Source organism: Lithobates pipiens, unplaced genomic scaffold, assembly GCF_037356315.1.
Source record: "Lithobates pipiens isolate NorthernLeopardFrog02 unplaced genomic scaffold, aLitPip1_a1.2 Scaffold_16, whole genome shotgun sequence".
Taxonomy (NCBI): Eukaryota; Metazoa; Chordata; class Amphibia; order Anura; family Ranidae; genus Lithobates; species Lithobates pipiens.
Window position 1 is genome coordinate 551783129 of NW_027507748.1, and position 13863 is coordinate 551796991.

The following is a 13863-nucleotide window of genomic DNA, read 5'->3' on the forward strand; positions in this document are numbered from 1 at the left end:
TTAGCCTCTCCTCTGTACAGTAAAACTTTCACTAGGAAAGCAAGCAGCAGCAGAAGACATGCTGCCAGAAGGAGAGAGTAAAGTGATGACCTAGTCCAATGGTTCTCAACCTTACTAGTGCCGTGACCCCCTAATAAAATTTTCCAAGTTGTGGGGACCCTTAACAGTAAAATTATATTTGTTGGTAATACAGCGCTTGGAGAAGGGGTATGGGAAAATATTCTTGCAGGGGGGGGGGGGAGGGAGTACAAAGTTGCAGCATCTGGATACCTTGAACTGTATGTGTCAGACCACATAGAGGCGAGGGGCAAACAGAAAAGTTACGGGATGTTAGTGGGTTGAGTGTGAGCATAAAGCTGTGCTCTTTAATTCTATGATGAACCTATAGCAGTCAACCACATTCTGTAGAATAATTTTCCGTAGAATAAATAGAATAAATTAGCAGTTGTGACAGAACCCACTGTCACTGTCTGTTTTGGAGGGGGTTGTGGGCTCGCCTCCTACCCACAGACTATGGCCCAGCAGAGAACATTGGGGTTTAGAGGGCTATTTGCCATCTCCCACCACCTGGAGAAGATGCCACCTCCAGACATTTGTGTCCAGATTCGCCAGTCATCAGAACCGGGTGAATGCAGTATCTGTGGCTGGGCTTGTGGAGTCGTTCCTGGCTACCTAAGATAATGAGATAATGTAATGTAATGCTACATCCCCCCCCTTGTTGTAGTGTTAATTGTGTTGGGTTATGGCTTGTAGACAAAAGGTCTGGTCTGGAGACACATCCCAGCAGGGGATTTGTAAGGAGGGGCTGCCTGCTTGTCATAATCCCTTCATGTGCTTCAACTGTAGTTGTTTGAATATACAAGTGTTGAGTTTCCATTGGTTCTACCTTGTCCTCTACCCCCTCTATGACCAAGCTAAGGGGAGTGTCCCTAGCTATGTTAAAAGTGTATATTTGGCACTTAATAAACAGTTTATGCTCTGGATGTTTAACCCTCAACACCTGTGTGGCTTGTCTCGTGATTGAAGGGTTAAGGGCTGGTTATGGCGAGTCTGCAGGCTGTGGGTGCATTTGGAGGACAGGAGACACAGGTCTGCTGGAGATGCCCAGCAGTGGTATCCGAGATCCGTCACAGCAGTCAACCACATTCTGTAGAATACATTTTTAGGATAAGGGAAGTTGTGAGGATAGACTACTAGATGATTGTGGAGCTGGCGCTGAGGGGAAGGAGGGGTGAAATATCTAGCCATGGGGTAAGTTGCAGGTTGCAGTGAGTCAATGAAGTCCGGAATTCCCATGTAGTATGTTTTTCTATAGTGTTATCTAGCTGCTTAAAAGCTCCATTGTTATTATGTTTACATGCAACTGGGGCAAGTACTGAAATTTGTTTTAGCCTCTCCTCTGTACAGTAAAACTCTCACTAGGAAAGCAAGCAGCAGCAGAAGACATGCTGCCAGAAGGAGAGAGTAAAGTGATGACCTAGTTCAGTGGTTCTCAACCTTGATAAAATTTCCCAAGTTGTGGGGACCCCTAACAGTAAAATTATTTTCGTAGCGTGGGTTGTCAGCAAGGCAAGACAAGTAATTTGGGCCCCTAACCCACGGACATTTAGCGCTCCCTGAGTCCCTTCCACACGACAGTATTAAAACCCCTTATGGTACATTTTAGGATGTACCACTCTCTTTGTTCTCCTTTATTTCCCTTTATCTCTCTATCCTAATTTCTTGTTTTTTTTCCCCATCCCTCTCTCTAGCCGATTTTCTTGTTCTTTCTCCCCCTTTTTCATTTGTCCCTCCCCCTGTTTTCCTCTTCCTTCCTTCCATGTATTCTATATTTTTATTCCTTCTCTTACTCCTTGGTGGGGGGGGGGTGGAATGGGATGGGATTAGTGGCAGTGCTGGCGGGGTGTTCTGATCAGCCAACTTAGGTGCTCTTGATCAAGGTCATCTGCTGATCTGAGAACTGTAGTGGGGACTTTTATTGGCAACTCTAATCGCATTTAGTGTTACTCCCTGTGTCTCCAGCTCTGTGGTGTCTCGCAGCAGTGGCACCTATGCCGATATCAAGAGATAGGGTCTCCTCCAGCCCCTCCAACTTCACATTCGTTACCAGTCAGCTGACCTCTAGTGCAGGCTCCAGGAACAGCCCTGCTGGGCAGCCACGAAAAGGCTGGGAGAGAGGTGCGGGTTTCGGGAACAGCCCAGGATTCGTGACCCCATGCAAACTGTCATTCGACCCCCGAGGGGGTCCCGACCCCAGGTTGAGAACCACTGACCCAGTCAGTCTGCTACTGCTCCTTCAATGTTCAATTACTATTACTGTATAGGGGCAGGAAGGTGATGTACATGCATTACTTAACTGCATAAAATAAAAATTAGGTGACAAAACTGCTCATGCCATCATGCAGTGCTGAATCTTGGGACTAGATGGACAGAAATCCTTTAACAGATAAAACAGCCATATATATATATATTTATATTATATTTATATTATATTATATATTATATATATATATCTGAATTGTGTTTTTAGTAGTTTTACCCAGCCTTCTAATAGAAATACTTTAAGACAAAATATTAAAAAGTTTTCATTAAAATGCACAAAGATGCCTCATAAGACATTGTACGTAGTTGATTTAATAGTCAGCGTATTATCATCTGTCAAGCTTACAAAAAAAGCATCTGGGTTACCACCACATTTACTGCCAGAAGCTTTCTGTATAAGAATTACAAAATAAGGGTCAATTTATCCTGCAAAATACTCATGCACATTTAATATCATTCAGATGTTCTTGTATTCATAATGTTAACGCTCTAATTGTCTGGCTGACATATGTTCATGCAGCCTGTTTTTGGCACAGAGAGAGACTAAGGCCGCGTACACACGCGGGGACTGTTCGCTCAACTTTGTCCGCTGAACAGTGTTTCAGCGGACAGTCCGCTCGTGTGTGGGCTTCAGCGGACAGTTTCAGCGGACAGTTTGACAAACAAAGTTTTTCGGAAATCCCGAAAAACTGTCCGCTGAAACTTGGTTTGAGCGGACAGTCCGCTCGTGTGTAGGCTTGTTCGTCAAACTAAGTTCCGCGCATGCTCAGAAAGAATTTACACGCCGAAGGTTGCATTGCAGTGTATAGGACGTCGTTTTCTAGTCCCGTCGTACGTGCCGTTCACGTCATCGCGCACGGTTTCAGCGGACTGTTCGTTCGTCGTGTGTGGGCAAGTCCGTCCATGCTAATTTTGAGCGGACTGTCCGCTGAAACTGTTTGACGAACAAAGTTGAGCGAACAGTCTCCGCGTGTGTACGCGGCCTTATGGACAGAGCGCATTAGATTTATTATTGAATTAAATACAGTATTGCACCTAGAAATGTAGGAGTGATAGAGCTCATCAGTCCTCCATGAAGGGTATGTGGAGATGCCGTTCACGACCATCAGCAGAAACACTGGTAGAAGAGGAGGATCAAGTTGATTTACAACTTAAGAAGACACTCAAAACAGATGTACTTCCTATGTAGGGATGAGCTTGATGTTTGAGTCGAACATACGTTCGACTCGAACATCGGCTGTTCGCACGTTCGGTGAATACCAAACGTTATGGGCCGTTCGCGTCAAATTCATGTGAGAGCCATGATTGGCCACAGGCAGGATCCCTATGGCCAATCATAGCTCAGGCTGTGTAGTACACGCCCCACACTATATAAGGCCGCCAGTGCGGCGGCCTTGTGTAGTGTGTTGGCGTCTGTAGGAGTTAGTGGTAGGAGATTGTGCGTGTTGTCTGCGTGCCCTGACCGTACTATACACCATTATATCCACCTATATAGCTAGCTATATTGCTCTTCTGTAATAGAGCTTTCAGTCAGCTGTAGGAGATTGTGGGTGTTGTCTGTGTGCCCCTGACCGCACTATACACCATTATCCACCTATATAGCTCTTCTCTAATTGAGCCATTTGCCATCTGCAGGAGTTAGTTGGTGTTGTGTGCCTCCAGCACAGCACAGTATACACCAGTATCTACCCTTTAATTCCTGTTCTATAATAAAGGCATCTGCAGGAGTTAGTGGGTGTTGTGTGCCTCCAGGACAATATACACTACCCAATTGCTGGTTTTCCCATCTCCCTTCAGGCCATTACCATGTCTGGAACGCCAACAAGGAGAGGAAGACAGGCGCAAGCCGATAAAAGAGGGCAAGCAGGCTCTGTGTCTAGAGACAACAGTGCTGGTCGTGGACGCCGTGCATCGTCATTTAACAGGGGCATGTAATTACAATTCTTGATATAATATTTCACAGCAGGGCCTGTTCCTGTGCCCACCGAGAGTAACTGTGAGGACTTATAGTGTTGTGGCACCAGCACCACAACCACCAAAGGCCCAATTTTTCTACAGCTGTTCAACAATGCCATGTAATTACAATTCTTGATATAATCGTTCACAGCAGGGTGCTCCAGCGCCCACCAAGAGTCACTTTGAGGGCTTACAATGTTGTGGCAGCACCAACACCTTGTTCCGCCATTTCTGCAGAGCATATAGGGCAGGCCCCTACTTTCAAACATCCAACTTACAAACATCTCCTACTTGCAAACGGAAGGAGACAACAGGAAGTGAGATGAAAAAAGACGGAAGGCAAAACAAATTATACAGGGGTGATAACCCTTCCCTATGTTTTCCAAAAAGCTTAAAAATAGATTTTTTGACTGGAGCTACACTTTAAAAATGTACCAGTTCAAAATTACAAACAGATTCAACTTAACACAACAAATCTACACAGTCCCTGTCTTGTTTGCACCGCCTGTATACTGCTGTTCTGAGTATATAGGGCCTCGGGGGCCCTACGTCTTTCCTTTTTTTAATATGGGTACGGGGTTCCCCTTAATATCCGTACAAGACCCAAAGGGGCTGGTAATGGGCAGAGGGGGCTACCCATGCCATTTTTCTCAATGATTTTCATCCATATTGCCGGAACCAGAAATTACATTAAAAACGCAAGCAGTTTTAAATGACTTTTTTTCCGTTAAATGTCATTTTGTGCAGGGACTGTTCTAAACATGGGAAACACGTGGCACTTCACAGGCATACTATAGACACCCCCAGGCACGATATTTAAATGAATATTTCACTTTTTTTCACTTTAATTGTCATTAAAATCAGTGCTCCCGCCAAAACGCCCATTTTTAAAAACATTTTAGGCATTGACCCATGTCTCCTGGGGCAGGAGCCAGGTCCCCAAACCCTTTTTAGGACAGTATCTTGTTACTATATTAGCCATTAAAATTAGCACTTTTTATTTCGAACGTTCGAGTCCCATAGACTTCAATGGGGTTCTAACGCTCGTACGAATTTGCGGTCTGTTCGAAAGTTCTGATGCGAACTGAACCGGTGGGTGTTCGGCTCATCCCTATTCCTATGTATGCTTATAAGTAGCTTGATCAACCTGATTGGAATGTCAATGAGTTACCTTGCTAATACATGTTCCTATCTATTTTTAGACTATTGGCAACCATACACAATAAACGTTTTTTGGACAATCTCTTTTAAACTGACCAAAAACGAGGGCCTGCCTAAATTTTTTTACAAACTGAATGGATTGTCTAGTTTTAGTGAATGTGAAACGAATTGTTATCATCATGTATAGCCAGCTTAATTACTGTAATTGTAAGACTTCTTGCACTCTCCATTAAGACACTAAAGTGATTGTAAAATCTATTTTTTTCCCCCTATAAATATAACAAACATGTTATACTTACCTGCCCTGTGCAGTGGATTTGCATAGAGCATCCCAGATCCTTCTCTTCTCGGGTCCCCCTGTCCCCCCCCAAACTGCTGTTGAGGCATCAGAAAGGCAAGCTCAATGGATCATGGGGAATGTTTATCAGCTTTTGTTTCGCTTGTTTTTTGGAGTACAGCTTCAACACTTCAAGTTATTTTGCCGCACCTAGCCTAAGCTCACCATAAGTAAGTGGTTTTATCATTAATATATCACTTTTTGCAGTTACAAGAATACTTACTATGTGTTGTTCCAGATGGAAAATTATGTACTTCTACTTCGGGGAAGTACTGTGCCCCACCAGAAGCAATATTGCTCTGTGGATCAAGACTACTATCAATTAACTGGTTCAGGTCCATGCCCACCAAACCATTTCCAAGTGCTTCAAAGGCATCATAGGGGTAGTTCAAGGTTGTATCAGGGTCATACTGTGGTGTTTCAGCAGAGTGTTGTGGGGTTCCAGAAGCAATACTGCTCTGTGAATCATCTACGTTCCTAGAATTATGAAAGAAAATATTGACTTATAAATATAAAGGATAGGATTGCAAGATATCATCACAATTATTGGAGTAAACTTATAATGCTGGCTGAACTCCAATTAAATGCACATTTTCATGTCAAGTTGGGTACACCTCTACACTATATATATATTTGGAAGGGGGAGGGTTTGCTGGTAAAGCTTGCTACTACATTTTGCTGCTAAACATGCCCCCACATGTTCCTATTGGGCGTTCACTATGATGGGCAACCTTTATGGCTAATAGGAATGTGCAAGTGCAGGCAGGACTGTCCTATACCCACCAGAGCACCCGGAGATTTAGCTGTGGGTGTATATCCAGCGGCTTTCTAGAAACCTTGTGTGTAATGGGTGGCAACAGCAGCGGGCAATAACATTGTTTCAATGGGGCAGCTGCATCCTCCAGAAGGGCAGAGGATGAGCTGATAGATGGGCCTGTTGTATACTTGGGACATCCATAGCTGTTTACTGCTACAGTCACTCTCCTGTATTTCCAATTCAGTAGCTTACCGTTCAGAAACAATGATTAGCCTTCGCTTCATGTACTTCTGATATTCCAGTGTTACTGAAAAAAAAAAGTATCTGTATGATAAAACTAGTAGAGAAATAAGGCGGAGTTTATCTGGCTTATTTTTACTTTAGAATAATAGCTACACAAATGTCATGTAACAGGATACAAAATACTGAACAGACAATTCAGGTTCATCAGGAAGTATCATATTTTTTTTTGATGTTTTGCTTTGAAAACCTTTTCCTTCAATCAAAGATCTAAATCTTAGACTGCTATGATATGTTGTTTAAAGCAGGTCTAAACCTTTAACTAGATGACACTAGTTTGCTAAAGCACTGTGTATCAAACAATTGCAATAATTTTTGTTTTTCATAAAATACTCTTTTGACCTTTTGTTAATCTCTGTGCTGCTGGATCTCCTCCAGTCTCCTTCAGCCACTTCCTGTCTATATGCACTCACTGCACATCACTGCAATGGTCCGGCTTGCCGATAGTGACAACGATGGACCATTCCTGCGCAATGTATCAGAACAGCCTCCACCACAGGTGGCAGGTTGACAGGAGACAGTTTTCACTCTCCAACAGGAAGTGACTGAAAAAGGGCAGTCGTATATTACAGAAATGTAAAACCCCAGTAAGTTATTTATTGCTGTCTGTGTTCCCGTTGGGAAATTTCTTCTTACTCTGTCCTGGAGATGCAACAGGAAATAGGAAGAAATCCCTCCGAAGTATATGGAATGTCACTGGATCAGGTATCCCCATTGGAAGACCTTCCCTCACCTTTTTCTCTGAAATAACTCAAAAGATTTGATCTACTCCTCACTTTCTATTCAAGTGAGAATGGTCATCAGGACAAATGGAGGAGTGAATATCTCCAGCAGTTACACAGCCAGCAATAAAGACCCGTCAAAGGTAAATTAGATTTTACTGATTGGGCTTATATGTTCTTGAAGCACAACTGTATTGAGGGGCAGCAAAATGGCTAAGTGGTTTGCACTTCCACCTGGCACCACTAGGGTCATCGGTTCTAATCCCAACCACGGAAAAACCTGCCTGGAGTTTGCATGTTCTCCCTGTGCCTGAGTGGGTTTCCTCCAGGTACCACGGTTGCCTTCCATAATCCAGAGACATGCTGATGTTAATTGGCCCCTGTCTAAATTGGCACTACTATATGTATGAATATAGTTTATAAGGCCCTGGGTCAACTGTACTCTTCTACCGACCACCAATCGTGGTTACTTTATTTAACCTGGATACTGGGGGGGTCCAAGACTGGGGGAGCCAACCATTTCTTAAAAAGGCTCTCCTCAAAGGCGTAACGCACCGCCATTCTTTTTGGGACCGAAAAGGTCTGTTGCGGGCTTCCCCATTCCTTGTATATGAACTTATCGAAATAAGTCAGATACGGAAACACCTTAGGTGTACGGGCTGGCTTACGGGACCCAAAAGAGACCACTACTTCAGCAGAGGATCCTGCTGTATTCTGAATTTTCAGGGTATCGCACTCAGCTGTATAAGTGCTGCAACTAGCGATTTGTCTTGCGTGGACCCACCGCGGAATCATCCTCACTGTCCGATCCATTCTGGTCAGCATCCTTTGACACTTCAGAGCAGGGGCCGCTGGTCACTGCAGGGCCTGAGTCTGAGTCAGAACTCTCCCCAGAGAACGGGGGGGCGTTTTTTACCACCTGCCCGCACACTGCCTCCACCCTAGCAATGAACGTTTCAAGGGCCGCTGACAAAGTGTCCAAATGCACTGCACTGTTTGCAGATGAGCCGGTTGCAATTGCAGGGAGGTCTCGGGAAGAAAAAAACAGTTTTTGATGCCATGCTGACCCACCCTGTCTGCTACCCTTGGGGACCTAGGACAAGGTCCCTGACCCAGCGCTGCGCCGTGCTGTTACAGGTGCCTGTGTCCAGTGTCAGCTCCCAGGTGTTCAGAACAGCGCTTTTTTTTCTCTGAGGTACAGGAACCAGCGCTGAGGAGAAAAACAGCGCTGAGGCTACAAAAAAATGGCCGCCGGGCGCCCTGTATAGAGAAAAATCACATGGAAAATGCCCGCCGAACTTCGGGAAAATGGTTGCTGACCATGCTTCCCACAGAAAATGGCCGACAAGTAACTGTACACAGTAAATGAACACAGATACTGATGGCAGACCGCGCTACGGCGGCAGCACATACAGAGACACCAGCAGAGAGATCACAGACAGCCCAGGGACACAGACAGCCAGCGCAGCCCCCAGACAAGGATCAGAGCCCCCGAAGCACGCCTGGCCCAAGTACACACACTGCTCAGCAGCCCAGTCATGCAGCATCCCCCACGGGGGGAGGTAAAATAGGGACAGGGAAAGAAGAAAGGGAGGAGAGGAACCCCCTAATCGACCTCCCAGGGAATGCCCAGCTGCTCTGTTCCACAGAGGCAGGAAGAGCTGTACTTACCATCCGGACGAGCTGGGGACATCCCACCACAGACCCATACCAGAGCAGTATGGGGTGACTGCTGGCCACGGCACACTGTGACAAAGACATCTGTAGTTCAGTCATATGTGTGCCCCAGAGCATTGAGCTCACCGGCCACCCCTGGAGCCTGAGGGGCATGCCGTGGCTGACCCAGCGCGTAGCTAGGGTCTGCGCACGCTCGATGGCCACGCTGGGGAGACTACAAGCATCTATATTATCCAGCTTGTCACCCAGCCGTCTGTTGATAGCAAATCACAGGATCTTAAAATCTTGCGCAAAAAGGCAAAAACAGAAAAAAATCGATGGTCCCGGCAGGGAGCCTAGGTCCTTTTCGTTCACTAGGCAGAAAAAAACTGAGCTGCAGGAAGAATACTGAGGGGTTATTACCAGAGGGACTGCCCCCTGGGCATAACTGTAAAGTTGTGTTCTGTTTTTCACATGTATTACATGTTCTGTCTAGTCCTCTCCTGAAGGTGGCGTAATAACCCTATGGTCAAGATTAATGGAGCTGTGTCCGTCAATGAAAGAAAGAGAAATGTCATATTTCCTTATTAAAGTTGTCTCACAATATGCAAGAAAGCCCCCAAAGCCTAGTTACCTTAGCTGACTTAATACCAAATAAATGTCATAACAAACTGACCAAGTCCTTAAAAGGTCATGTTGCTTGCAAGAGGGATTGGTAATTTCCTTACATACAGCCCTGTTTATAACACAGCTAAAAACTTACTAACAACAGTTTGAGACTTTATATGAGATGCATGCAGCACCTTACAAGCCTTCACTTGTGATTTTGGTTCTCAGTTTTAAGTGAACCATCAACCATTCACCTATACTCTTAGCACTATGTCTTTCTTGGTTTCTATATCATCTCACCTAGGGGGTGTTTCTTTTCTTTCTTTCTCATACTCGGTTGTTTTTTGAGTATCTGTTCTTTCATTCATGCTTAGTTTTTCCCTCAATCTGACCTGGTTTATGGGTTCTTCACACTTCTCATCAATACTATTATACATTCAATATATACTACTGATTTTAATCCACAGAAGTGTTTGCTCACCGTCACCTATACTTTTCACCTGCACATTGTCTTTGGGGAATCCACATTGCTCCCGGGCTGTCCATGTTACTCTACCTCAGCTGCCAGGCCAGACATCTCGAGCAGCTCCGATCCTCTGTTCACATCTATGCAGTTGACGTGAGTATTTATAGGTATGCCCATTCTGTCCCCTATACCCACTACTTACCCTTATTTAGCTACAACATTATACCGTATGTTTAAGTCTCTTTAAAGATCACCATTGCATTTGCCCCTATAGAGTTGGAATCCCAACGAAATGTGTCGGGCCTACATAAAGGCATTATGTCCATACAGATGTTTTTTACATTGTTCCACTCAAGACTTTTAAATACCATCTAGCCCTCCCAGTGGTCTATGTTGTGCAGGACTTGTCTTCACCCCATGATGTTAATATGCATATGTGGTTTTTAGCATGCCTTGCATTTACGCGATCTTGTGTATGCACTTTTTGTCATTGAGTATGCTGTATATGAGCTCATATGGTAAAGTAATAAAATGTTCTTTGCAATGACTGCTTTTTGGTATGCATCTGTCATTTAAAGTCCCAAAACCCCTTTTTTGTGACAGCTAAAAACTTGTAAGGGTTGAGTCTCTACCAGGGCAAGCATGCGGCTGGGTCTGATCATCTGTGCCATGTTGTATAAGATGGGGGGGGGGGGACTTTGCAGCAGAAAAGTCATCTATAGTTTTCTTGTTTTATTTTCTAATATTATTACATTTGTTATCTGGATTTGTCATTACTTAATTAAATGTTAATTTAATTAACCCTTCAAGTGTTTGTGTCATCTTTCTTTGCACATCTCGAATACAAGCCTAAAAACGGAAAACTATCACATAACATTTGGTACCAGAAGTGGGGGGGTTGTAAAATAACTAGGTGCTTTCCATCCACTGTTGACATGTAGCCCTTATGTACAGTTGGAGGCATGACTTTATATTTGTGAGCCAGGGGGTGGAGTGATAAGGAAATTTAAGTTGTCCTTATTAAAGTTGCCTCATAATATCAAAGAAAAGCCTGGTTACCCTAGCTGACTTCATACCAAAATAATCTCATTACAAACTGACCAAGTCCTTAAAAGGTCATGTTGCTTGCAAGGGGGGTTGGTCATTTCCTTACAAACAAGTCCTGTATATAACACAGCTAAAACGTTGTAAGAGTTGAGTTTCATCTCAGAGCTACTATCATGCACGCATCTGATTTCGATGTGTGATCTCTCTTTGCACATCTCAAATAAAACTCCAAACAACATGAACTATCACGTAACTTTGATAAAACATCGATATAGCTGGATAAGGCAAAGCATGAAGTACTTGACTTACTCTCACTTCTCTGTTCATAGTATTTCCCAAAGGCGTCATCCTTGGGGATGTTAGGGTAGAGATATTTCAGTGGGTTCTCCGGAATGTTTTCTTCTGCTAAAAGTTGGTAGTTGCGAATAATTTCAGTGAGAGGGATGTGTGATAGCTCCTTCTTTGTATATGGCTGCACAGAACGGACAGAGTAGCTTCCTATTGGGAGAAGACCCAAATTAAGTTTGGGAACAGATCTACTAGTCTCTAAAAATAATAAACACTAGGATACAAAAGTTGACAATTGTTAAAAATAATTTCCATGTACATTTTTGAATAATGCCGTTTGGCACATCAAATATATTACTAGGGGAGACATAGAACACTAGACACATTTTGCCATGTTTAAAGTGTATGTAAACCTAAATATAAAAAGTTTGGCATTACATTCTTCTGCCCCACACTGAATACCTGGTGATCCTGCCAGCCCCCTTGACAAATCCTAGGCTTCCTATTACTTCCTAACCCTGCTAACTAGGGAAGTGGCCAGTGACCCTTTTTTTCCGATGGGACTTACAAGACACCATGCCAACATGCCCCCGCGCCCAGCCCTGCAAATTCGTATTGACAGTGTAGAAGTCATGCGGTCAATAGCTCTTGGGATTTGAAATGTAATTTGGAATTTCTGTCCCTGACCCCTGGAGCTCAAACAAGGAAAAAGCATATAGCAGTCACACGATCACAACTAAAATGAAAGAAAAAAAAAAAAGGTATTTTGGGTTTGGGCTATTACAGCTTTAAGCATAAGAAAGGAAATCAGCACTGAGGAGGTATGAGAGCAGTAGCAAACCCAAAATTATTTCTCTTATATTAGGCTATTTTCCCCTCTGTTTTCAGTTAGTGATCTGGCCAATAACACACCTCCTGTATTAGAGGGCCCACTCTGGATGAAGGAGCATGGGGGCATATTTGTATATCAACGTGTTTATTGAATTTTTTTTGGAGCAAATCAATAGAGAAAGTGCTCCATAGTGCTAATTTCCACAGAATAAAAAACGGACATATAATAGCATGAAATTGGTTATTGCAAAATAAACATAAATAGAAAAAAATGAGAGGGGAGGACAACAAATATGTCTGCAAAATTTATGACCCATACAGGATATATCAAAAACTGCATCGGACAAAAGCATGTCAGAATATATGGTATGCAGTATCATCTAGAGCAGTGGTTCTTAACTCCTGTCCTCAGGGTCCACTAACAGGACAGGTTTGCAAGATAACTGAAACACATCAGAGGAGATATCATTTGCTGCTCAGTGATTGCAGCATTCTAGTCTGCATCTCCCCAAGGTAATACATAAAACCTGGCCCGTTAGTGGGTCCTGAGGATAGGAGTTGAGAACCACTGATCTAGAGGCCAACAGAAGTGTAATCTGGCTGATTAAGAGCTGGACCCAGTATGACATAAAACACGCTTCTATTCACAGAAGCATCTTTGAACAGCAGCATTTTTTCTCTGAGGCCGCGTACACACGCGCGGACTGTTCGCCCAACTTTGTCCGCTGAACAGTGTTTGGGCGGACAGTCCGCTCGTGTGTGGGCTTTCAGCGGACAGTTTCAGCGGACAGTTGGACGGACAAGGTTTTTCGGAAATTCCGTAAAACTGTCCGCTGAAACCTTGTTTCAGCGAACAGTCCGCTCGTGTGTAGGCTTGTTCGTCAAACAAAGTTGCGCGCATGCTCAGAAAGGATTTTCACGCCGAAAGCTATAATGCAGTGTATAGGACGTCGTATTTTTCGTCCCGTCGTACGTGCCGTTCACGTCATCGCGCACGGTTTCAGCAAACTGTTCGTTCGTCGTGTGTGGCCATGTCCGTCCATGCTAAGTTTGAGCGGACTGTTTGCCGAAACTGTTGGACGGACAAAGTTGGGCGAACAGTCCGCGCGTGTGTACGCGGCCTGAGGGAGGAGAGTGTTAGATGTACTAGTGGATTTAGATACACTAACAAACCAAAGCCATACTCCAGCTAACACTTTATAAGCAGTTACAGCAAACATTTTTTTTCCCCTTTGGGATAAAAATGTTACATTAATAAAAGCTGATCACTGTAAATACCCCTGCCAATAGTAAATGGATTTCCTCAACCGTGTAACTGCTACATCTGCGGGGCAGACTGTTCTTTTGAAAAACAGCAGACATACTGGCCAGATTACCAGGTGAAAATAAAGGAAAGAATGCCTAAAAAAGA

The 13863-nt window shown here is 44.0% G+C and overlaps 1 protein-coding gene across 5 annotated transcripts in view; it reads right to left on the bottom strand.

Moving 5' to 3' along the window:
* STAT2 (signal transducer and activator of transcription 2) overlaps positions 1-13863 on the bottom strand; it is a 217769-nt gene that overhangs the window by 69450 nt on the left and 134456 nt on the right. For all 5 annotated transcript variants that reach the window (XR_013274624.1, XM_077483450.1, XM_077483451.1 and 2 more), the window contains 3 exons: positions 11643-11831; positions 6786-6840; positions 6000-6253 (listed from right to left, as the gene is read on the bottom strand). Coding sequence is in view for 4 of the 5 variants with exons in the window: in XM_077483450.1 (XP_077339576.1) it covers positions 6000-6253; positions 6786-6840; positions 11643-11831 (498 nt within the window). In the remaining variant the exon portion in view is untranslated. The remainder of the gene's footprint in view (positions 1-5999; positions 6254-6785; positions 6841-11642; positions 11832-13863) is intronic.